This window comes from Chelonia mydas, chromosome 10, assembly GCF_015237465.2.
Source record: "Chelonia mydas isolate rCheMyd1 chromosome 10, rCheMyd1.pri.v2, whole genome shotgun sequence".
In the NCBI taxonomy this organism is placed as follows: domain Eukaryota; kingdom Metazoa; phylum Chordata; order Testudines; family Cheloniidae; genus Chelonia; species Chelonia mydas.
In genome coordinates, this window is record NC_051250.2 from 69,245,545 (window position 1) to 69,269,434 (window position 23,890).

Sequence of the window (23,890 nt, forward strand, 5' to 3'; positions counted from 1 at the left end):
CAAAAGGTGGGAGAAAGAAAGTAGTAATTTATGGGTCAGATCCTCCCTTGGTGCAAACTGTCACAGTTCTATTGACTACAATGGAATTACGATCATTTACACCTTTGGAGGATCTGCCCCTATCCATATGGACAATATACCAGATAGATACCATCAGTCTGGGTTTTTATCCTGGGCTTATCGGCATTGTGTTTGCATGCCGCTGCCCCACTAAGGTCAAGAGGGCACCAGTCAAAGGAGCAGAGAGGTTAATATTTTGATTTTCACAGCATCTTCTATTTTTATTCAAGACATTGTGTTGCAATGCAAGGACCACGAGCTTCATTTATAACAATAATCAGACTTCTATAGCACTTCATGTCCAGAGACCTGAAAGCACTTCACGAAGCTGGGCAAGCAGCATCATCGCTCCCTACCTCCCCGTTTACAGACGGAGAAGCTGACGCAGAATTATTCGGGCCAACATGGGACAGTGTTTCAGTGGCAGAGCTGGGGACTAGAACTCAGTCACCTGACTCCCAGCCTCAGTCCACAGCTGCCCGGTTCTCACGAGACGGGTTTATACTTCTTTCAAAACACTCACAAGACTCTTTAGCACTACATATTAGTCCCTATACCAGCCATTAAGGATCTCTAGCTTTTATTCCATATGGAGCCTAAGTTATGCATGTAGTCATACCAGAAGCTCTGGGCACCCATGGGATGGTTGGCTCAAGACTAATGCGATGGGTTCATTATCCATACTGAGCTTGTATTTCTACACATATATCCAAGATGAGTGACCACAGCACGTCACCAAGGGGTGATCAAAACCCCTCTGATTCTTGAGCATTATTATGGTGGTTTTATATTGCAGAAAAAGGATCATATCCCTGCAAAAGGGCAGCCCTCCCAATGTCAACCCTAGCCCCAGCTGTTGAAACAGCTGACCCAAGCCAGGCTTTCATGTCCTCTGCTACAGGCCTGGCTGCAGTGTTGACAATTGTTCAATGGCTTCTCATTTTTAAGAATCATTTAATAAAACAAAAAAATGCAGATCCCTTTTATTAGTGCCACCCTGCCTATTTTAAAGTGACCCCCTGTGTAGGGTGACCATATGTCCTGTATTGGCCAGGACCGTCTCTTTCTTTAAACCATTCTGACTTTTTGGCAAAAGTGGGCATTTCTCCCATTTGCTCTTGCCAGCTTGATCAGTTGGCAGAAGCAAACAGGGCAAATGCCCACTTTTGTCAAAGTGGAGTGCGGCACAGAGGAATGTGCCAGGGGGATGGGGACATGCACTACCACTAGCCTATGCTGGGGTGGGAGGCGGGCAGGCAGGGCTCAAGCGAGCAGCGGCAGCCTCGAGTGGCAGGCAGGGCTCAGATGAGTGGCAGGCAGACAGAGCTCAAATGAGCAGCAACCCCAGCCTTGAATGGGGACAGGGGCTCAGGTGAGCAGCTAGGGCCAGCCCCATGGGAAGGTGTGGGGGGGTGCTTGGTCCAGCCCCGTGTGGTGTCCTGTTTTCCCTTTGGGAAATATGGTCACCCTACCCACATGGGACATTCACTCAGCCCATAACAAGATCATCACTGGACATGTTACTAGGAGCCTGTCCCATAACCTTCAGCGCAGCTGCACATGTAACCTGAGGAGACACAGAGAAGCAAGAAGTCCCTTAAATGGAGCCATCCTCTTTTGATCTGGCAAACTTGAAGAGCTCCATGGCCGCCCTGGCGTCTTCCACAGAGGAGTGGCCCTCTCTGTCAGTCTGTAAAACAAAAGAAGGGCCCCAAGAGTGACGTAGTGCAAGCAAAACCAGCCTGGAAAGATCAAGGTCTCCAGCTGGACATTCCAGGCTTTACTGAGACAACCCTGCTGACAATAAGGCACCCCTCAGCTGTGTATTATGTCTCTGGCTGAGAGATCATTGTGGCATCCAGGCACATACACAACCCAAGGGCAGTATTATACTGGATTGGGAGGGGTCCTATCCTCTCTTCCCTTTGCACCAGGTACCTGCCCCCGAATGGGAATTACACACATGTATCAAGGGGAGAGTAGAACTCATGGTGTCCAGCCGTTCCCCAAAGAGTGGAAAAATCCTGATACTCAGGACTGGGAGGGTGCTCGTTCTGATCATGAGGTGGGATAAAGGAGAGGAGCCTTAGATACTGCAACATTCCCTGCAGGAATCCTGCACCCCCCTGAAACAGCAACAGACCAGAGTGATTTTACTAAAGGAAAATACAGGGAGGGTGGAGGGAATAGCCAGACAGTCTCTCAGTAGGAGTCTGTGTGCCCTTTAGTATGCAGCATGTGGCCTTCTCGCCCGCTGGTCCTAGGCCCTCCCATCTGCTCGCCTTGGAGCCATCAGCTCCACACTTCTATTTTCCATGCTGGTTTCCAGGGAGGTTAATGCTGACTGCACTGTATCATTTCTATAATGATACAATTCCAGGCAGAACCATTTCCAGGCAGAGATGCCTAAAGAGAAGGTGCCAGGCTGGGATTGCAAAATGGGACTGGCTCTCAGCAAGCTCAAGCCAGAGCTCAGCGCTCCAGAGTCTCCGCCACAATCTGTAGCGAGCATAGAAATGAGCTCTGTGATTAGCACGTCAGCCCCATAACAACTCCTCTGCAGTCCCTAGAATGCATCACTCATTCGACAGCCAGGCCGAGTGACACTGTGATTATTTTATTACTGTGTTTATAAAGGTGCCAGTTGGTGCAGAGCTGGCTCTTGTTTCTGCCAAGAGCAGAAATCCCAATGAGGCAGGGCAGGATTCCCTCCAGCTGTCCCCACACTAGCTTGATGCCACCCACTGCACAGTGGACACTTGCCCAAAGGTTGTGACTCCTAGGCCTAATTCCAGGGCCTACCCTGACAGTTCTCCCAGACGTTCACAAACTCCATAGAGCTCCTCCCCAATATTTAATGGTCTTCAGAGCGGTGGCACCAAAACATGAACGAGGGGTTCTTTCCACAAGGTTTCTCCACCCTCAGTGAGATGTGGGGCAAAACATTCTTCTCTTTCCCAGCACCATCAGTCCCTGCACTACACTCTCCAGCCCTGCACCTCTTCCCCTCCCTGCTACATCTAGGTGGCTTCCATACCCAACATCCATTTTCACAGTGATAGCAGGGGCAGGTGCGTTGTCCTGCAATCTCTGGCAGTGGGGCGGCTGTTGGGGAGTCAGGGGACTGAGTCTCCCCACTCTGTACAACAGCAGCTTGGCCCCACTCCTGCTCCTGAGTTGCATCCATGGTGCAGGGACTACATGGGTCCCTCAGGACACAGGAGGGGAGTTCCCCTTGCAGCAAGCACTCAGGGGGCTGAACACTGTACTGAGCAGAGCTGGCCAAGGCATTCTGGAGCTGGTCAGAAACAATTTGTGGTTGGCTACCTCCAAACAGAACCAGTTTCTGCCTGTGACAGTCACAGGCCAGTGCCCAGAGCCGGGCTGAGGATCGGGGGGTGTTTTGCAGGCAAAGGATTGTTAGATCCTTTTTCTCCGGTTTAATGCTGCAGCATGGAACCTACCTGTCTATTCCTTTCATTTGTAGTCATTGGTTTGCATCAGTTTAACATCGGTTGCATTTTCAAACCTCTGCACAAGGAAAAGGACTAGAAATTGTCTGTTTTAAGTTAAAACTGAGATTCTCCCGGACAGGGCCCCAAAGGCAACTCTGTTAGCACGGGTCCCCTGCTTTAGCTCATCAGTGCTATTACTTCCCATGAAGAGAGTTCCAGATGATCACTTCCAGGGCCTGGGGACAGGAATGCCAAGCAATGATTTGCTTATACAAAAGGCGGCCACGACCTGCAGTGCAACCCCCAGACTGTTGCTGGGTGTTCTCATATTTGGTCCAATTCCCACTTACCCCAGCTTGATTCCAAAACCATCAAGGGCTGTGTCTTGGACATGCCCTGAGCTCCTACAGGTCTGTGAACTCTCTTTTGCTCTGGGCATTTTTCTGCCACTCTGGTGGCATCTGGGCCTGGGTCTCATCCATCGGGCTGCACGTGTTCTGATCAAGAGGAGAGTGCGCTTTTGGCTCAGAGAGGTGCGTTTCTCCCACAGTGCCGTGCAAGCTTCAGTGTTGTAGCAAGACAGCTCCCAACCAGCTTTCGCTTCTTTTCTACACGGCCTGGACAATTCTTCCTGTGCTGCTAACATTCAGCTCTGGGCGCACAGAGGCTGATAGGAGGAACTGGAGTGACCTTGCAGGATGCATTAGTGGTTCTGCCTCCGTTATCCCGCACCTGTGAAGTCCCAAGTCCTCCCAGCTCCCATCGACTTCAGTTCCTGACGTCCACGGGAGCTGAGGGCACTCACTGCATCCCAGGTTTGGGCACTTTCTGAGAGGATCTTGCCATTTTCTCTTATCTGCAGACATTCACATTGTTTAAGTGGCTTGTTTTCATTAGGGAAAGGCTGTTGCTAGGCCACACCATTCCCTCTCATTGGTGAAAATGGTTCCTTGCAACCAATCAGTGGGTCTTTGCTGGAGTTCACACACACCAGCAGCTGAAGTGCTAAGTGACCGGCAGATGTGCCTATTCATTTTTAGCTCACACCTATTGCTTCTGCTGGCCAAGCAGGTTATTAAGGCTCCTGTGATTTTAATTTTTAACTGACTGTAGGTTTTCTGACTTCAAATTTGCAATCCCAACAGAAACAAGGCGGCCGTTCATGTGGCGAAGGCACAGGGCCAAGACGCAGGACGCCTGGGTTCTACCTCTGACTCTGCCACAGACTCCCTGTGTGGCCTTGGCCAACCCACTTAATCTGTGCTTCTGTTCCCCATCTAGAAAGTGGGATTACAAGCCTTTCTTCCTCTGTCTTGTCTATTTAGACAGTAAACTCTTCAGGGAAGGAACTGTCCTTCACTATGTGACAGGTAGTGAATGTACCTAGCACAATGGAACCTCTAGGGCAGGGGTGGGCAAACTACGGCCCGGGTGGGCAAACTACGGCCCATGGGCTGGATCCAGCCCGCCAGCCATTTTAAGCTGGCCCTCGAGCTCCCACTGGGGAGCAGGGTCTGGGGCTTGCCCCGCTCTGGCCAGGGAGAAGGGTCGGGGGTCGCTCCACGCGGTTCCCAAAAGCAGTGGCATGGCCCCGCTCTGGCTCCTACGTGTAGGGCTCTGCTCTGCATGCTGCCCCCGCCCCAAGCGCTGCCCCCACAGCTCCCATTGGCCAGGAACTGTGGCCAATGGGAACTGTAGGGGCAGTGCCTGCGGACGGGGCAGCATGCAGAGCCGCCTGGCTGCGGCTCCACGTAGGAGCTGGAGTGGGGACATGGCCACTGCTTCTGGGAGCCGCTTGAGGTAAGCGCCACCTGGAGCCTGCACCCTTGAGCCTCTCCCCACGCCCCAACTCCCTGCCCCAGCCCTGATCCCCCTCCCGTCCTCCAAATCCCTTGATGCCAGCCCAGAACACCCTCCTGCACCCCAAACCCCTCATTCCCAGCCCCACCCTACTCCCCCACCCCCAGCTGGAGCCCGCATCCTACTCCCCACACCCCACCCCAGAGCCCCTTCCCGCACCCTGAATGCCTCATTTCTGGCACCACCCTGGAGCCTGCACCCGCAACCAGAGGCCTCACCCCAACCCCAATTTTGTGAGCATTCATGGCCCGCCATACAATTTCTATTCCCAGATGTGGCCCTCGGGCCAAAAAGTTTGCCCACCCCTGCTCTAAGGGCTACTGTAATAGAAATAGACAGCTCCCATTTCTAGTCTCAGGAATCTGGGGTTGCTGCACTGTGAGGTTTTCTTTGTCCAGCCTTTTAAAGCTAGAACTGTGATAAAAGAAAATAGTATTGAGCATTGTAAAATACTCCAGATCCTCTCCTCACCATCCCCTACTGGAGGCCCCATACAAATAAAACTTTAACAGCTCCACAAGAGCTAGAGTTTACTTGGGTGCATCAGAAAATCCATAGCCCCGCACTTCCATCAGAGGACCAGGAGAGCCAGGGAATCGGAGGCAACAGGTCACTAGTGACAAATCCCGGGAGATGAGTTTCCCAGCTCAGAGTCAGCACTTGTCTCCCTTTGCTGCTGCTGCTGTTTCAAGCCCCCGCCCCCAAGAATGATCTAGAGTCGACACCTCGCAAAACAAGCAAGCAGAGACCTTGCCCCTGCCCCAGAGAGGGTACAGTTAGACATACACAGTGAGCGAAGGATGCAAACAGACAGAGGAGGTAAAAGGGAAAGGAAGCACAAGTGGAACAATAAAATCATGCAGTTACTCAGCAAGGCTGTGATCCTGCAGCGAGCTCTGCACAGACAGACCCCTGCACCAACATGCAGCCTCACTGACTCTAATAATGGGCAAGTCCATAGACACACGAGTGTACAGCTGTAATAGTGGGGCACCGGAGAGGAGCGGAGCTCATTGCAGGACTGGGGACGGAGGCACATGCATGTCTTGATGGTTCCATTAACTTCCCCCACATCCAAGCACCTGTGGGAGAGGAAAAGCTGCCAGGAATGTACATAAGGTCAGGGGGACGATCCATTATAGGATTCAAATTGCAAGGTGCCCCTCTATGAAAAATGTTTTTTAAGAGAATTAAAGGGAAAAAGCTTAATAAGAGAGATGTGAAAGCAGAGCTCAGCTGGAATCGTCACATGTTGCTCCAGGAATGGCTGTTGCTAGACAGAAGTAAATGTCTGTGTGTCACCTCACCTTCTCTCATTGGTTAAAATTCACTTCAGTGACAGGCTCGTCAGTTACCTGCTATTGCAGCTGATTGAAAAGCTAATTTGACCAAAAAAAAAAAAAAATTTTTTTATAAGAGCCTTGAGTTCGCATTGCTAGGATTCCTGGGCTTCTATTAGTCATTATTCGGGAGTATTTGGATGAAAGCCACTTATTTGCAAATCTTAAAAGTGACATGAAATTTAGCATAATGGATATTCGTCCACACATTCACTACCTGTCATTCTCTTGCTTAAAAAAGTGTTCAGTCATCCAATCAGGGAGCAGAAACACCACCATGTGACTCAGGCGATAGAACAATGCAGATAATAGCTATCTGACGCAAACAGCGATTCATTGACACTTAGGTGAATATTCACGAACATTCTGAGAAACTCCACACTTGCTCTTGAATGAGTCGCTAAGCAGCAAAGGGGCTACATTTGTAAAGCTGTTCATAGCAAATACTCCAGCCTGCCATTCTCCTCCATCAGCCAGACTGGGTCATCAGGAAACCACACCCCTTTCACCAGCTACAGCCCTTTCGACCCACTAGCCCCGGCATGATTTTCCTCCTTACCTGGATGCTTTTCTTGAGCAGCTTTTCACAAAGGACCTTGAGGGAGACGCGCCTGGAGTTTCCCAGCCCGCTTTCCCTTCTCAACAGCCGGTCATTGCACGTGTCATAGACCCGGTAGTGCCACATGTTTTCTTTCAGTGCTTCAAAGTCATGGCGTAAATCGTGGCCAACCACCAGCTTGTGTCTCAGGATCTGTAAAATCTGGAAAAGGCGGCAGTGAAGCAATGCTCACACCACGAAAAAGCCCCAAAGGCCAAGAGAAGCACCTGACGGTTGGGCCTTACCTGTGTCATCATAGTCAAACTTTCCCAAAGGCCGGGGGACTGTTCAGAACCGGGGCTTTGGGCTTGTTAGAGACGAGGATAGGTGCAGCATGCACCCATCTCTGAAAGACTCGTGCTTGCCGAAGGCTTCTGACATTTTCTGTTTGCCTCACACAGAAACACATGCATTTAAGTGATATTTTCAGAAGCACTCATCGCCCACAATTGGGCCCAGATTACCAAAAAGGGTTCTGCACTCAACAGCACTGAATGAGTGAAAACCTCGGCCCAATTGTGGGTGCTGTGCCCTTTTGAAAACCTGCCACTTCTCGTATATCTGACACTCAAGACAAATCACAATTGTAAATCTGAACATCACCTACGCTGAGGCATTTTAATGTGCAGCACTTTAGAAATGTTCTTTCAATTCCATTTCTTTAGCGTGTGGTATTTTATCGTTATTTCTGCATTACTTATTTTGCTTAATGTTTCCCCTTTCTTGTCGGTATCTTATTTAAACGCAGTATCAGTCAGAGGGCCTGTAAGTGCTCATATCCGTAAGACTTTGTTTGTAGCTTCCTGTATTTCAACTTTGGCCACCACACTACACGGTGAAAACAATTTCCATGACCAGTGTGGGTCTAGAGTAGTGGTTTTCAACGTGGGGTCCACAGACTATGTCTAAGATTTCCAAAGGGGTTTGCAACTCCATTCAAATTTTTTTTACAGATCCGCAATGAAAAAAGGTTGAAAATCATTGGTCTAGAGTCTTACTTCAAGGTCAACCAGCATTAGGAACTTTTTGTTATATGTTTGTACAGAGCCTAGCACACTGGGGTCTTCATCTAGGACTAGGGCTCCTAGGTGCTACTAGAATACCAATTTATAATCGTCATCATTAACATGTAGGATAAGGATCACCAATTGGATCACAGGTTTGCTCTGTGAGGGAGGATCTCTAATTTTGATAAAAATACCTTGTATGCATTTAACATTGAAAACCAAAATCTTTCCAAGCAAAGTATCAGTGCCTTAGTGACGGAAAGTCATTACAGTCTGATGGCAGTTTGGTAACCCACATGCGATGACTCTGGTGGTGTATGACTTGCGGTGTCTGTTCCAGGCTGAGCCAAGCCTGGAATGTAGGGAGAGGATTGGCAATTGAGGAAGGCTGCTTGCCTCACCTGGGGTTCTACAGAGCGTCATCAGTCCCTCATCCGCAAAGACAGCACATTCACTTACCTTTGTTTGCTGTGAGCATTTTCTTTCACGTGCTCCCTGTTCTTTTGTGCCATTTATCTATTTTTTAATCTCTTTTGGATCAGGATCCCATTTTAACTGAACTAATGGAAACACAAGCCACCTTGCTGGCAGCTTCAGCAGTGACCCTAAGCAGCTAAATAACCCACAAGTCACTGCAACCAGGATTATTCTCATTAGCTTTTCTACAGCAGCGACAAAAGAGTGTGTGGAAGCCAGCATCAACTCCTGTTGATGTAGTTACTGTACAAACTAGATAAACATGTCCCCAAACTGGTCGGTCAGCCTCACCACCTCACCAGCTGGGCCCGACCTTTTATAGATTTCAGCTAGAAAACTATATCGTGGGGGGGAGTGTTCAGTGACACATTGACACGTGCGCTGGACGATGAATCTAGAGCCATGCCATGGTACCAGTTCCAGGACAGAACTCAGAGAGGAATGGCAGTCTCTGCCCAACAAAAGGCCAAGTGTTTCATTTGGACAAGGCTGGATTGTGATTCCTCTTACCTGTTCCCGGGCAACCCTGAATGGTGTGGCCCCTTCCATGTCCACTGGGCGAACTCCGCTCACAGGGGTCCTGAAAGCTGTTACAACACCTTCTGGTCGGATGAATTGGTCATAGACCACGTTGCCATAGTAATCTACGATGCTGCAACGGGCCAATCCATTTTCAGTTCCGAATGGTCCCATGCCCACCATCTCGCAGTCCAGGGCCACGATGTCAGAAGGCTCCACCATCTTCAGCCTGGTTTAAAGATTACACAAAACAGCATGTGCAATAAATCTAAGCAGACTGGGTGTGGATGTGTGTGTGTTACAGTGAGCGTGAAACAGCAAGTCGTGAATGTGCTTCAATCCCTTAGAAAACACACAAGGCATCGCAGGAGCATTTTGTAAAAACACAGTGATTGTTCCACATCCCTCTAGAATCATGTGCAGCAAAAATCACCATTTCACTCTGCCAGAAAGACCCCCCTTTCTCCCCCACATCGGAAACACCAGCACTTTTCAGACAAGACGCTCCTCACTGTATAACCCTTTTTCAGTAGCAAGGTAACTGTCTGAGGGAGACTCTTTTTCTATGTGGTCACCCCAATGAACACTGTCCCCACCACCCACACAGTTGCAGCACATTCCCTGACCCCCATGCAGGAGATCCTCTACCGATCATTTATATCAGTGGTCCCCAAACCGTGAGGGATGCCCCCTGAAGGGTGCAGAGGAATGTTTGGGGGGGGGCACATGCCAGGACCCAGGCCAGCACCCACAAGGGGCAGGGAGGGAGAGCCACCCAGCCCCACTCTGCCCACAGCCCCTCTCTGCCCAAAGCCCACCCCACCTCTGACCCCAGCTCTGCTCCCAGCCCAGCTCTGCCTTCATTCCCTCTCCGTGCCCAGAGCAGCTCTGCCTCTAGTCCCAGCTCCTCCCCCATCCCCAGTTCAGCCCCCTCTCTCACCACCAGAGGTTGGTCCAATAACAGACATTGCCTCACCCACCTTGTCTCTAACATCCTGGGACCGACACGGCTACGCCGCCCCGGCCAGTGCACTAGTCCCGGTTTGTAACCCTGCATCGGCCCATCCTAGCCTGTGGAGGACGCCTGACCTTTGCAGGGGAGAGGAGACTCCTTTGCTAGAGGGCCCTTGGCAGGGGAGGGTGGAGGTCGAGTAAGGGTAAGAACGGCATGCCAAAGGCAGCCATTGCCCAACTGGCAGGCCTCACTCCCCGCAACGGGTTGCTCACACTGCCCACTCCTCCACTATAACACACTGTGACGCATCCCTCCACCGGTTTCTCTTATGGACAGACCTTTAACCGCCTCCTTCCCTCCTAAATTAGTTGTATTATAGTAGCACCGAGGAACCCTAGTCATGAGGGCCCCATTACAGTAGGCTCTGTACACAGAACAAAAAGACAGTCCCTAATACTGGCTGACCTTGAAATCCTGTCCACCTGAAAAATGGCCCAGCTGTCCTGGGAACAAGCAAAGCATCCCATGGCCTCTCAGAGGAGCTGGGGGTCTGGGGCACAGCTTAGCTCTAACCAATGCATGTTTAGCATTTTTAGGGTAAGCAGAGTTTCTCCTTAAGGAGTTAAATATATGCAATCCGGACAGGAACAAATGCAAAAAGGCCCCACCTGTGAGAGTCAGTGCAGCCAGTCTCCCAGGAAACAAAGGTTTCAATCAGCTAAAGTAGACACTTGTTTCTAGTTGAGTCCTTCCCCCTCCACTACTCTGCTGCACTGCAGACAGTGGTTGCTTGGGGATTTTTACAAGAGCAAAGATCATACAGGTTAGAAATGGGAACAGCCTGTTAGCTGATCTTATCTAGACCCAAGCAGGGGCCAGGGTAGAATTGTTTGCCACAGGCGGTTCCCCAGGGTGGCGTTCAGTTCAGAAGAAAACCTTGAGAGCCGAGCATTCAAGGGACCAGCAGATTGTTTATTGAATCTTGTACAAACAGAGGGAGACACACTGCCTGCCCCAAGGAGTTTATAACCTAGCGTAGGGCCAGCCTTAGATATGCTGCTTTAAGCATTGTTGCCAGCTCTCTCAATTTATTGGTACTTAAAGCTCCAGCTCCCAGAAGCGAGTATGTGAAAATCTCAGCTTGCACTAGAAAAAGTTACTAGCCTTCATGGTTGTGGAGAAGGGTCTCATTTTTGAGCCTAAGCACTCCCTCAAGGCTCAAAAACCACACGGCAAACAAAAATAACCCAAATTAAAAAAAATTGTAACCATTTTTAAGCCAATCCCATGATCTGTGGGGCCTGACCCCTGGTTTTTGAATTTTGGGGGGTTGGCAGTACTACCGATGAGTTAATATACTCTAGCTCGGGCCAACACAAAGGCTAGTTATCTCAAGGTGAAGCAGGTCATGCTGGCACCTTTTATCTGTGTGCTGTGCCTCTTTATTGAAAGAGGGAAGCACAGCTGCAAGCCTCACTGTAGAGCTCTGTAGGGTGCTGGAGATGACTCTTAAATATCCCCCAGTTGAAATTCTGCTATCTGTTGCCAGGTGAATTAGAGGCCCTGTAGTTTCCCAGAGAATCTCTCTCTTCCAGCTCTGGTCTAATTATGCCCAGGTGGAGCCAAGAGCAAGTTGCTAGGGAGACCATGTGCTCTCCAAGTTGTTACCTGGCTACCTGCCTGCGCTCTCTCCTGCAGCAGCTACTCTCTACCTGCAGTCTCTCTCTCACGCACACAGTGACCCTGGGATCTGCATAAACAAATACTTTGGGTGAGATCCTGGCCCTAGTGAAGTTCATGGCAAGACTCCCATTTCATGGGTAGTCACTTTCTTCAGAAGATTGGACTCTTTTCTGTTTTACTCACAAGGTAATGCAATTTCCAATCAGCCTACTCTGCACTCCACATCTGTTATACCCCCCACCCCAACCTCATTCATTGCGTGTTTGCACTTTCCCTCCTTGCAGCAAACAGGTTGCAATTAACATTGGGGAGGTGACATCAGAACAGGTTTCAAGATAAATCCTCTCCACTGTCCCTTTTTGAAAAGGACGCAAATATAAGTGACGAGCAAATCACTGAGTTTCAAACTAGCTGCATCTCTCCTGCATGCACCTGGGTGATAACGTGACACCTTTTAGTGCATTACCAGGACAGCCTGTTGGTTGAGGCTCTTAACACCCTTGGAGTCCTGTGATTAATGGTCATTGGTTTAACTGACACACTAAACTTCCACGTCAAACCACAGCCAGACACCTACTCAGTATATTAACTTTGGCAACAGTGGTTACCTTAGCATGCCAAAAACACTGAAACTGAAGTTTGAGTTAACAGATTTTAAAGGAAAACTGCAATGGAGCATTAACTATTTTCCAACCCCATGATGCAATGTAAAACATGGTTAAATCACTAGGATGTCTTAAAGACATCCTAGCTGTTTTTTAAAAATCAAAATAATGGAGGAAGCAGCACCAGCTCAAGGCTGGTGACCTGAACTGAGAAAGGAACATAAGAACCACAGCCAGAGCTAAAAAGGACTGCAGATCTTCACAGCTCTTTTTAGACAAATTCTGTAACATTTTCAAGGGGTTTCTGACTCTTCAGGCTCCCTCTGAATCTTCTGTAGCCAGAGAAGTAAAGGTGGAGGTCAGTGCATGGTAGGGCAGCTCAGATCTTTCTGTCTTGAGAGATGTGTGTTGTAGGGATTTTTAAGGCATCTAAAACCATGTACCAGGCAAACTACTCTAAAAAAAAAGTCTGAACGTAGCTCTCTTTTTCCTGATGCTGAGTTGTCTGCAAACAGTTTGGTAAAATTATTCATTCTAGTCTGTCACGTTACAGAAGATTTCAGTTTGTGAATAACCTGCTGTAGGCTACTTCTTTCAACTATCTCTGATTATTCACAATTAGTGATGGGTAACTGGTCACCTCAATCATATGGCTGTGTTTGCACATTCTGATTGGACCAAACACTTCTGGCTTGAACAGTGAATTCTTGTATTGACACACAAATCCCTTTGTTGATGTGCAAACACAGGTATTTGCACAAAGAGGAGCCATTTCCCTCCCGATTATGTGAACAAAAATCTATTTGCACAAGTATTTGTGGCAAAGTGAACAAAACCCCTATACCCTGTCACTCCACACCACTGTTCAGATAGTCACAAATCCTGTTTTGCAACATTACTTCCCTCTTCTCATTACTGTGTTTTTCATAGTGGAATTATTTTGATAGCATCCTCCGGGACTCATAAAGGTTCCCAATTCATATAAATGGAGATCCTGAAATATTTGCAGGTATTTATAGCTGCAGTACTGAGCCTGCCTGGTTCACCTTCCATATTCTGATTTAAGTTCATTTTTCTGCACTCATCTAATTCCGTCATCAAAATGACTGCAGTTTTCCTTTAAGCAAAGCATTTTTCTGGTAGATGGGAAGGGCAGGCAAAGATGCAGCTTCAGAACACCAACCATAGTGTATTTTAAATAAAATTATCCTACCAAATATGTATGACTCACATAATGATTAGCTTTGGGGAAATAAGGCTGAGCAAGCCTCCTGCCCCTTGCAAAACTCACTTCATTCTTATGACATTTGATCAAGGCAGTTTGTTTTGTTTTATGAGCATCAGTGGCTGTAATTCTGGCAAGATGCTCCTTCTCTTTCGAGCGCAGGCATGATTTGTGAGAACCAAATTCAAACCAACTTCATTCTGCAAGGTGAAGAAGGCTAGGGTGTGGGAAGCACTTCCTCCCAGAATAAGTGTGGAGTCTCTTTAAACACCTTTTATTGGTTTGTTCTGTCCTTGAGGTAGAACAGCTGAAAATACTTAGCGCTTCTTGGGTCCTTCTCATCTTCAGAACACGCAGTAGCCCTGAAACAGGAGGCCACCAAACATTGCAAAGGCTGGGATATTTCTACTATACACTCACACTCCTGAAGCTCGGGGGGAAGCGGTGTCACACCAATCTAGGGAGTGGAAAGCCATAGTAAACAGAGGAAAGGGCAACTGTAAAACCAAGTACTGGCAGGTGTAGGATTTGAACCTAAATCGATTCATGTGTTCTGACCTGACTTGATTTCAAGGCAACCGTGTTCCTTTAACATGCAGAAGCACCAGGCTTTAGATGTCACCATCTTTAACTAACAGGAGTCACCACTGCTGCTTCTCAGTAATGGAGAAGTACTAGATATAGGGCAACCTTCCCTAGTGCAGCCCAATCAGAAGATCCTTCAACAGCTGATACTACTGCTCAGTATCTCTCTCTCCCCATTATAACGTCTGAGTCAGAGGAACATACCAGGAACAATTGTGTTGCATCTTTTATGGCTGTGACCAAGAAACTTGTGGGGAATGGGATCCTCTCCCAAGCAAGCTTCAGAAAATATATTTATTTGGTGCATTCTTACCTTCTAAAGGTGGGGAATCCATTGTAAAGTTGTCTTGAGGATAGGATCAGGTCCTAGGTGTTTGGGACAGGGCATACACCAAGGAGCACTCAGAACAGCTGAGGTCAGAGGCAGGGAATTCCCTCTCCAGAGGCCCACCTTTGAACAGCATTTTAAATGAAGGTTGTTATTGATTTGATCCCTACATAGAAAGTGACTTGTGTTAGGAGACCTGTTTGCAGTCAGTTTTTACAGTCTGTGCACATCAGGCAGTGCCTGGATTGGTGACTGTCAAATGCTCTGAAATCTCCCTCCTTACCCCAGCCTGGCCCAATCAAGACACACACAGGTTTTCACCAGTGAGTTTCACAGATTGACAAATATATTATATAAATATTTCATTGTAAACCTCTAGCATCACACTACACACTTTACACTCTTTCTAGAGAGATACAGAGTTGAGACTCTGGGTTTTGTTTGTTCATCACAACCCTGGTACCTGGGACAGGAAGCTCCTCACTCAAGAGGCTATGAAGTTGGGTTCTGAATTTCCTCCAGTTTTATTGTTTCAGTCGGGCCACATTAAACCACCAAGGGGTGAACTGAATGAGGGAAACCTCACACCTTCTCTCAGCCTGTGAGACTGCACATTCAGGAAGACTGTAGTGCAGCACTTTCATTGGATGCATCCTCAAAGCTGAGGCTAGAATCTTTTTTCCTACTGGTCTGCGTAGACTGTGGGGACAAGTATGAAACTGACAGGAAGACCCCACGACAGGACCATCTGCCTTCTCCTTGGCCTGTTACTACAGAAAGTATGTACAGGCATGCTTCTCTTCAAACACAGCATCGCTAAGCAGAAAGGAGTGTGATCCAAGGCAAGGTGGCTGGTTCCCACCCTCTATATTCAAACTGCCCCAGAAGGAGACAAAACCAGTGACAGAAGAATAAAGGAAGCCATCAGCCACAGAGCACTATACCACAGCTGAATGGTTAGAAGTACGTAAGACCTATGGTCATCCTGGTACCCCTTCCTCCTCCCACAAAACAATTAAACATTTTGGGGGAGGAGAACAAAAGTCAACTTCTCTTAGCATTGAACAGCCTCAACACCATGGCTGTCACTGGCCCACACAGGCTATGGTATGAACTGGCCTTAGGATATTGCATATAGACAGAGCTTTGACTGGCAATGGCTGAATAAAACCCAGTTAACTGCACAACTCTGGCTTATTTCTATAGGTGGGTTTCATCTGTAACAATGATAGGGCTCCAGGCAGAGCAGTTCCACAATCAGTGCACTTGGAGATAGTTAAAGTTACTCAGCCTTACGCATAACACAATCACCTGAGGCAGGTTAGAATGGAGGTAAATGCACTGTCTGGGATTTCCTGGTGGTTAATTCAGAGTCCCCACCACGAAGACTCTAGTTCTAGCTCTGCCAGAGAAACATTTAGCCTTTTAAACCATACAGCTGATTGCTATCACAGAAATCAGATTTGAAGCATTTCCCACTCCTCTGATCCTTTCACTTAACCCACGAAGAGTCAGTGATGCAGGCTCAAAGCTCAGCGGTACGCATACAAAGGTCATATAAAACTTAGAAACATAGGCACATGAAGGAAGGTTGGGGCAGAGGAGAGTGCATGTCACGTTTCTATACGGCAGCATGGCATTAACCTTTGTTAGAACCTGCTGAGTGGATATCCTGCTGCGTCATTTCAAAGTGCAGTTGCCTATTAACTCAGAACCAAAATTGATTAGGAGGCAGGGTCAGCCCTGCCCGACATGGTCCCAGCTCTGCGTGATGTACATACACTGCAAGGAGTGGAACATTTCCCCCGGGAAGGGGAGTGTGCAGCTTTCCCCATCTCTGGGAGGACATAAGGAGAGATCCCAAATACAGACCCCAAGGGCAACACACAGAGATTGGTGGAGCCCCAGGATTGCTCTGAATTTAAAGTCCCAGAGTTCCAAACAGAGCGGAAGGATGGTCTGAGCACACAGGCGGGGCAAGATGACATTGCCATCACACATCCATCTTGTTAAAGTGTGGTGGGACATAAAGGGCAGCCTAGAGAAATAATCTTTATATCCGCACAGGTGGTTTACATCTGATAGAATCAGCACAGGCGCATGGGTGGGGAGTATGGAAAGGAGCCAGGCACGTCATAGATTTTAATCCAGGAGCCACAAGCTGTGCAAAGAGGGGCCAAGTCTGCTTTCTGTCAAGTCAAACCCACTGCGAAGCTGCCTGAAAAGCAGGACATTGCATTTGATCCAGACCTGGATCTCAGGGCCCCATTATTTGTTGCTTTACAGCCACACAAAGCTCAGTGTAAGTTACAGCGGCCCTGTGCTCTACTGGAGAGTCAGGCGGCCCATGCCACTGCTGTCCCAGGAGTCTGGGGAAGCACAAAAATGGTTTAGAGCCACCTTGGTCTCCCTCCAGTATTGCACTTGGGACTAAAATGGAACAACTGAGAATTAGGGCCTAGGGGCCTCATGGGGTCCCAGAGCCTAGGCTCCAGCCTGAGCCCATACATCTACCCTGCCATTTTCTAGGCCCCCGGGCCTGAGTAGGTTGACATGGGCCAGCCATATGGGTTTTATTGCAGCGTAGAAACACCTCGTGTCATCTGGTCACAGATCTGGGAATGTCAGCTACATTTTGACCCTGACATTGAGAAAACAAGCATAATCACATTTCCTTTGCCATCGGTCAAAGGGCCTTTTGGCAGGGCTCTAACAAGATAAACAGCTGCCTGCAACCTTCCAGGCAAGCTAATCTGTGGTGGGAATTAGGAAGCAAGGTCCCAGAACTTCTCTTTAGTCAACAGCACTCCATGCCATTGAGGGTCTGCACCTGCTGCCTCCTACCCCTCCCTCTTTCTGCATCTACTACACAACCAAGACTCCCCACATCATGCTTTGCAGTGTAACTGATGGCCACCAGGGGACCAGTGCAGGCTCCATAGCAGCCAAAGAAGGGCAGAGATGTGCTTCACATTTCATCTTAGTTCTCCCTAGTGTTCAAACATGGGAGGGGCATTATAGGGCACTGGCAGGTGAGAAGTGGGGGGGAGGGGGGGGTTGGGTTAATTTCCCTCTCTAACACTTCAAGTTAATGAAGCTGAAAGTATTTAAAGTCTTATTTTCTCATCCTACATTTGCTTTTTGTCCAGCTTGGGCCACGCAGTTGGATTGATCAGTGTCGTTTTCAGGCTCTCATACACCACCACCAAGCTGCAATGTTGGGGGAGCAAAGATTAAGTAGGAGCCGACAGCTATTCTCAGTTTAAAATCCGAAGGCGTGACAATGTCTCTGTTGGGAGGAAAAACCATCAAGGAGAAGATGGAGACTGAGCATTTCATTTGCAGACTATATTCAGGTCCTTGGGCCAGTACTGGTCCTCCATGTAGTGGTCTGTGCAGCTGTCCGTAGGAGTGTGAGGGGGACTGGAGGGGTGGCAGCTGGCAAGCTCCTGCTCCCACTGGACCTCCACCAGTCTGTAAAGCTCCATGGAAGTCCGAGCATCCTCCACCGACGAGTGTCCCTTCTGGCCAACCTGAGGGCAAAGAGAAAAGGCTAGAGGAGAGGCTGGTGAAGGCCCCAGAGCCAAGCTCCCAGCAAAACTTGCTGTTGCTCCGGTGGATAAGCGGTGTTTGGATCAGATTCTGTTGGGCTTTGAACACACCAAGGCCTCCATCTTGCAATCAGATCTGCACATCAGTCTGTTTGAAGTACTTTCTGCCCTGCCCCCCCACCACAGTATCTGTGGCCCAGAGGTATTGAAGTCAATGGGAGCAAGATGCCTAAATACCTTTGAGCATTTGGGCCTGAACACCTCAAAAATCTTTAATGGATTTACTCTCCCACCTTGGTGGTGCAGGGCAGTGCTATCATCCCCTTTTTACAGATGGGGAACAGAGGGTCACAGAGACTAAATGACTTGCCCAAGGTCACACAGGAAGTCTATGATGAAGCAGGGAATTGAACCCAGGTCTCTCACATTCCAACTTGTACCCTAACCAATAGGCCATCCTGCCTCTCACATGCAGACTCTTATGTCCACATGGTTTCCCGTTGGGTCTGCCCACACAGATCCAATTGCAGCCTTAACCCCTTCACTGCTGAGATGGCTAAGAACTCCCCAAATCCTGCTCTCCATTCCCAGAAGGCCCCTTACCTGAATCCTTTTGTGAAGCAGCTGCCTTGCCAGGCTCTTGAGAGAGGCACTGGCTTTCACAGGGAGTCCTGCCTTCCGGTTCAGCAAAGGGATTCGACTGGTGTCTCGAGTCCGGCTTCTGGGGTGAAAATATTTCAGGGCTCGGAAGTCATTGTGGATGGCATGTCCCACCACAATCTTGTCTTTCAAGATCTTCAAGATCTGGAAGTGTCAGAGGTGGTTAGTTGGGCATCACAGTGGGAGTAAAAGAGGGACTTAGAAGTCCTTCCTTGCACTGATTTTGGTTTCTCCCGCTCTATCTAACCCCACAACTAGTCATACCTCTCTGATGTCACAGACCCCAACTGCCCAGTGATAGCTATTCAATCACAATCAATGAAGAAGCAGGGCTACATGTCCCAGAGAAGGCCAGTTCCAAAGCATCCTCTGGTTTCACGGCAGGCTGGAAATTTGGGGAAAGGGGAGAAAAGTGGGGGGGGGGGGGGGGGAGATGCACAGAGATACAGAATCTCTCACCTCAAAGCTGACATACAGCAAGTCAGCTTCAGAGCAAGGATTAGAAACTAGGAGTTCCTGGCTCCTAGTCCTACGTTCATGTCTCTAGGCCATGCTGCTTTTCTAATATCTCCTGGGAAAGCCTGGAAGGAGAGGGGGGCAGGTGACAGACTCTGGTTGTTTGCATGCCACCTGCCAGTGGGTCTTAGAACAGTGACAGCCTTGGATCTTGGCAGAGCAGTGCCCTGACAGCTGCCCAAAGATGGGATAAAAATCTAGCCCTTGTTCAGACTGTACAGATATGCACACCACGCCTCTTGTTTACCTCTCTCTGTGCAGCACTGAATGGGGTAGCGTTCTGCATGTGTTGCTTGGTGATCCCACTCCAGCGAGTCCTGTAGTCCATGATGGGAAGCTCTGGCCGGATGTATTTGTCATAGATTACATCTCCGTTGTAGTTCACCACCGTGCATCGCGCCAGCTCACTCAGCTTCCCGCCAGGGCCTGTGCCCACCATCTCACAATCAATGGCCACACATTTCCCAGGTCTCTGCAGCGAGCGGGACAAGGAAGCTCTGCCTGAGTTGGAGCTGCCAGGCAAAGGTAACCTGCTCTCCGAGTCTTGAGAAAGTGAAAGGGAGCATTGCCCACCTGCACCCTCCGAAGGGGCTGGCAGAGACTGTATCAGAGCCCGCTTCAGCTTTGTGAGCTTTACATGGACTTCCCCCCCAGACTGATTTTTCACAAGAGATACAGCCCCGCTGGCTGGCTGGCCACATCTGCTGGCTTCCCTGTTTAGCAGGCCCTCTTTGGACACCGTGAACGCCATTGGCTCAGTTCCGTGTCCCAGCGTGGGTCTCAACAGTCCCCTCTGCTCCAGCAGAGCCCTGTGCGCCATAAACCGCTGGTGCTTCCGACTCTTCTTTTTATTCTGGCTCTGCAGCAAGCCACGATCTTCCACATCTGCTCTGCGAGCCAGGTGGGCTTTGGTACGAGGGCAGCACAGATCCCTTCTGGAGTTGGAGTACCCGAGAAACCGGCCATCGGCACCCTTCTGCCCCACCTCACAGACCTTCACTGTGCTCACAACACCTGGCATTAGACCCTGGCCAGAAGGCATCCTGCCAAAGATACCCACAACACAGGGTTAGTCAGTGCCTGGTAAGTAGAGATGCTCCTCAGCTGGATTTGAAAGGGATTATCCCATTCCCACAGCTGAGCTGAGATAGCACATGATGTGCCCACTTGGGGTTTATCGCATGCAGTCTTGTTGTAGACACGTCAGTCCCAGAATATTAGAGAGACAAGGTGGGTAAGGTCATATCTTTTACTGGACCAATCTCTGTGGGTGACAGAGACACGCTTACAAACTACGCAGAGCTCTGCTTCAGGTCACAGGGTTTACCATAGCTGGTCACCCAGTCAGGCCTTGTTAGGGCAGGGCGGGGCCCATGGTCCAGAGCGCAGGAAGAGCCTGCGGCAGTCATAACGCGGGCCTGGGGGGGCCCCAGCATCACCCCAGGCAAAGTGGAGTAATACGGCCACGAGAGGGTAAGGGGGTGGGGGGTTATGAGCTAGCACGACCATAGCTGGCGCTTATCCCAATCCCACGGCTTGGCTCCGCGGTGCCAGCTCTGGCCTGGGACGGAAGGACTCAAACAGAAGGACTCAAACAGGAATAGCAAGAGAGAGATCATGTGCTTACGAGCCCCTCTGCCCCCTACCTGGGTCCCCCTCCTTCTGCCCAGCCCTCCCGACTGGGTCGCTCCCTGTCCCCGGCCGGCCCCCCGCATCTCTTACCCAGCGAGCCGGCTGCCCACACGTGGCTTTCCCGGAAGCAGCTGCTGCAATGGCTCCCACATGCCCGGGCAAGTCCTGCCGCCACGCTCCGCCCCCCCGCCGCCTATTGGCTCAGCGGCCACGGGGCGGGATGCGATTTGCATGAAGGGGCGGGGCTGGCCTATTTGCTCCTGCCTGAGTTGTTTCCTAGCGCGCTGGGCCAGTTCCCTGAGCGCCCTTCCCCGGGGCGTCTGTTTCGGGCAAGGGCTCCAGATGGATCGGAGCGTTGGGGACCAGGTAGGCGCGGCAGCCCCTTGGGCCTGGGGTCCCTGCCCACCTGCGGGCAAGGCCCTGGCCGCGAGAGGGCTGGGTGGCCGGGTTATATTGCCCCACACACTCTGCTGCACCTCTGCAGGGAATATTCCCCGGGGCTCTGCTGCAGATTCCCCTGCACGCAGCAATCTGGCCCCGTTGCCCTTTGTGGAGCACTGATGGTAGGGCTCTCATTTATCCTTGTGGCATAGTGAAGCTGTGGGGAGAGCAGAAAGCAGCAGATATCTTATCCCAGCAGAGGCATGATGCTCAGGGTTAATTGTATTACAGTAAAAAGAAAAGGAGGACTTGTGGCACCTTAGAGACTAACAAATTTATTGGAGCATAAGCTTTCGTGAGCTACAGCTCACTTCATCCGATGAAGTGAGCTGTAGCTCATGAAAGCTTATGCTCAAATAAATTTGTTAGTCTCTAAGGTGCCACAAGTCCTCCTTTTCTTTTTGCGGATACAGACTAACACGGCTGCTACTCTGAAACCTGTATTACAGTACTATTCCCGAGAGTTGCAGCAACACCCACAACCATGGCTGCTATATTCTAGGTAGGGCTGCACCACCTCTGAGGTACAAAAAACTGGGCCCCCGGGGTTAATCATGAGCCCATAAAACTAGACAGCTGGCAGCATATACCAAGCCCCCTCACAGAATTCCCAGGACAGTCACCTCATGGCAATCCTCGTGCTGCATACACACAGAATAAAATGGGGGACCCTGGCCCAATGAGCTTGCACTTTTGTCTACATGAGGTATAAGATTAATGTGGATTTAAACTGATGTCGTTCTACTGGTGTGACACACACACATGTGAACTCTTAGTCCAATAGTCCAGCACATTTTCCAATCTGGTTTATGTCACTTGGGCAGAGGTTTAAGTTGAACTAAAAAAGCCACTCATACTGGAAGAAGAGTACAACATATGAGGATATAATCATAAGAATAACAGGGAGGTTATACTGGTATAACTATATTATTTTAACTACACCAGTATAACTGGTCAAACTTCCTTATGTAGACAAGCCCATTCTGCTCTATTTTGTATTTATACCGTGCCCATCACCATGGGATTTGGGTTCCTGGTGGCATCTCCTTCAGAAAGAGACCTAGAGATCACCTAAAATGAATACATAGTTTAGTCTCCCCTGTGTGAACTGGGCCAAACCTTGTTCTAGCAGCTGCCCCAGGGTAGTCACGATCCAAGAGTATGTGGGGCCTTAGCGCTGCTCAGGACTGTCAGATTAGTTCAAAGCAGACCTGGGCGAAGTTGAGCCGGGCTTGTAGTCTGATGCCTAGGTTGTCTGGAGCGCAGAGCTTTCTGAGCAGGCCAGCATTCTCCTGAAACACGAAATCTGCTTGCTCCAAAGGAACGGGTCCCAGGTACCGTGTGGACAGTGAACGTCACTCTCTGATATTTGACCATAAGGGCTGGTATCTCTTCTAACACATAGGCCCGTGGGAGTCACAGGCAGGTCCAAGCCAGTAGCTTGCATCATTTATTTTGTAATACAATTCAAGACAATGGTCTTTTACTGGTATGACAAGCCATAACGAGTGTCACCAAGTGTTACAGGGACAGAAACATCTATGGGTCACTGAGACTGTGAGTGCTTTCTTGTCTCCTTGTCACCATGTGGGTGGATTTCACGGATACCCCAGGGTCATTAGAGCAGCAGTGGTTCCATTTCACATCCAGCTTTTCTGATTTCCTTTTATGTACTTATGCAGTGATCTCTCATGCCCAGGAGAGGGCGCTTCATAGAACTCCTCTCCTTCATCTGTTCCTTCCTCTGCTGGCTCGTTTCTGTCCCCAGGAAAGGTCGGCTCAAGAGTCACGAGCAAGTTCTTGTCTTTGCAGGGATTCTGCTTTTTACTCCCACTTTATGGTTGCTGAGATGGATTTACCCCAGTGGTAACAAAGAACTGAACTTTCACCACAGGGAAGGACTTTAGGCATCAAAGGACTATAATGAAACCGCCCACCAAGCACAGAGAATGGGTCACACTAATCATATTAGCCTTTGGCTGCTAGCCACCAGGGTGGGGGTGCCAGATGCTCGTCAGTTTGCACCTCAGCAGGCCACCCAGATCTCACTGTTGCATTAGACACGGTACACAGGTAATTTAGAACTCCTTCAACTAGGCACAGATGTTTTCTCCTGTACTCACCTGACTCTTATGCCACTAAATGTAGATTAATGAGCGCACATGAGGGGATTTGACAGGCTGTTGAATTGAGCCCACAATATTGCTGAACTGGTTTGTCAGGATTGAAATAGTAGGGAAACTGTGGGCTAGGGTTGAGGGGCGGTGGTGGAGGAGAGGGAGCGTGTATGTGTGGTGGAGATGGGAGTAGCAGGGGGTGCTGCAGGTCAGGACTGGGCTGCATCAGCAGAGCTATGTTGCATCTTCCCCTGTGGACAGGCAGTGGTTCAGGTA

The 23,890-nt window shown here is 49.4% G+C and overlaps 2 protein-coding genes across 11 annotated transcripts; both read right to left on the reverse strand.

Annotated features, from left to right (window-relative positions):
- Positions 1-268: 268 nt before the first annotated feature.
- ISG20 (interferon stimulated exonuclease gene 20) lies at positions 269-21,198 on the reverse strand. Of its 8 annotated transcripts, none has more exons than XM_027822794.3 (4): positions 21,147-21,198; positions 9,308-9,545; positions 7,275-7,475; positions 269-1,750 (listed from the first exon to the last, which is right to left on the reverse strand). In XM_027822794.3, exons 2-4 carry the CDS (start codon positions 9,536-9,538, stop codon positions 1,658-1,660), a joined length of 525 nt encoding a protein of 174 aa, XP_027678595.3. In that variant the 5' UTR covers positions 9,539-9,545; positions 21,147-21,198; the 3' UTR covers positions 269-1,657. The 8 variants fall into 8 exon arrangements, with proteins under 8 accessions (XP_027678595.3, XP_043379889.1, XP_043379888.1 ...); XM_043523954.1 differs by lacking the exon at positions 21,147-21,198 and adding an exon at positions 14,683-14,885; XM_043523953.1 differs by lacking the exon at positions 21,147-21,198 and adding an exon at positions 10,940-12,733.
- On the reverse strand, positions 15,022-21,273 carry AEN (apoptosis enhancing nuclease). 3 transcript variants are annotated; one of them, XM_007060375.4, is made up of 4 exons: positions 21,147-21,273; positions 19,672-20,467; positions 18,852-19,052; positions 15,022-18,230 (listed from the first exon to the last, which is right to left on the reverse strand). In XM_007060375.4, exons 1-4 carry the CDS (start codon positions 21,206-21,208, stop codon positions 18,033-18,035), a joined length of 1,257 nt encoding a protein of 418 aa, XP_007060437.3. In that variant the 5' UTR covers positions 21,209-21,273; the 3' UTR covers positions 15,022-18,032. The 3 variants fall into 3 exon arrangements, with proteins under 3 accessions (XP_007060437.3, XP_043379882.1, XP_043379883.1); XM_043523947.1 differs by having other exon boundaries at positions 21,071-21,186; XM_043523948.1 differs by having other exon boundaries at positions 18,131-18,262.
- Positions 21,274-23,890: the final 2,617 nt, after the last annotated feature.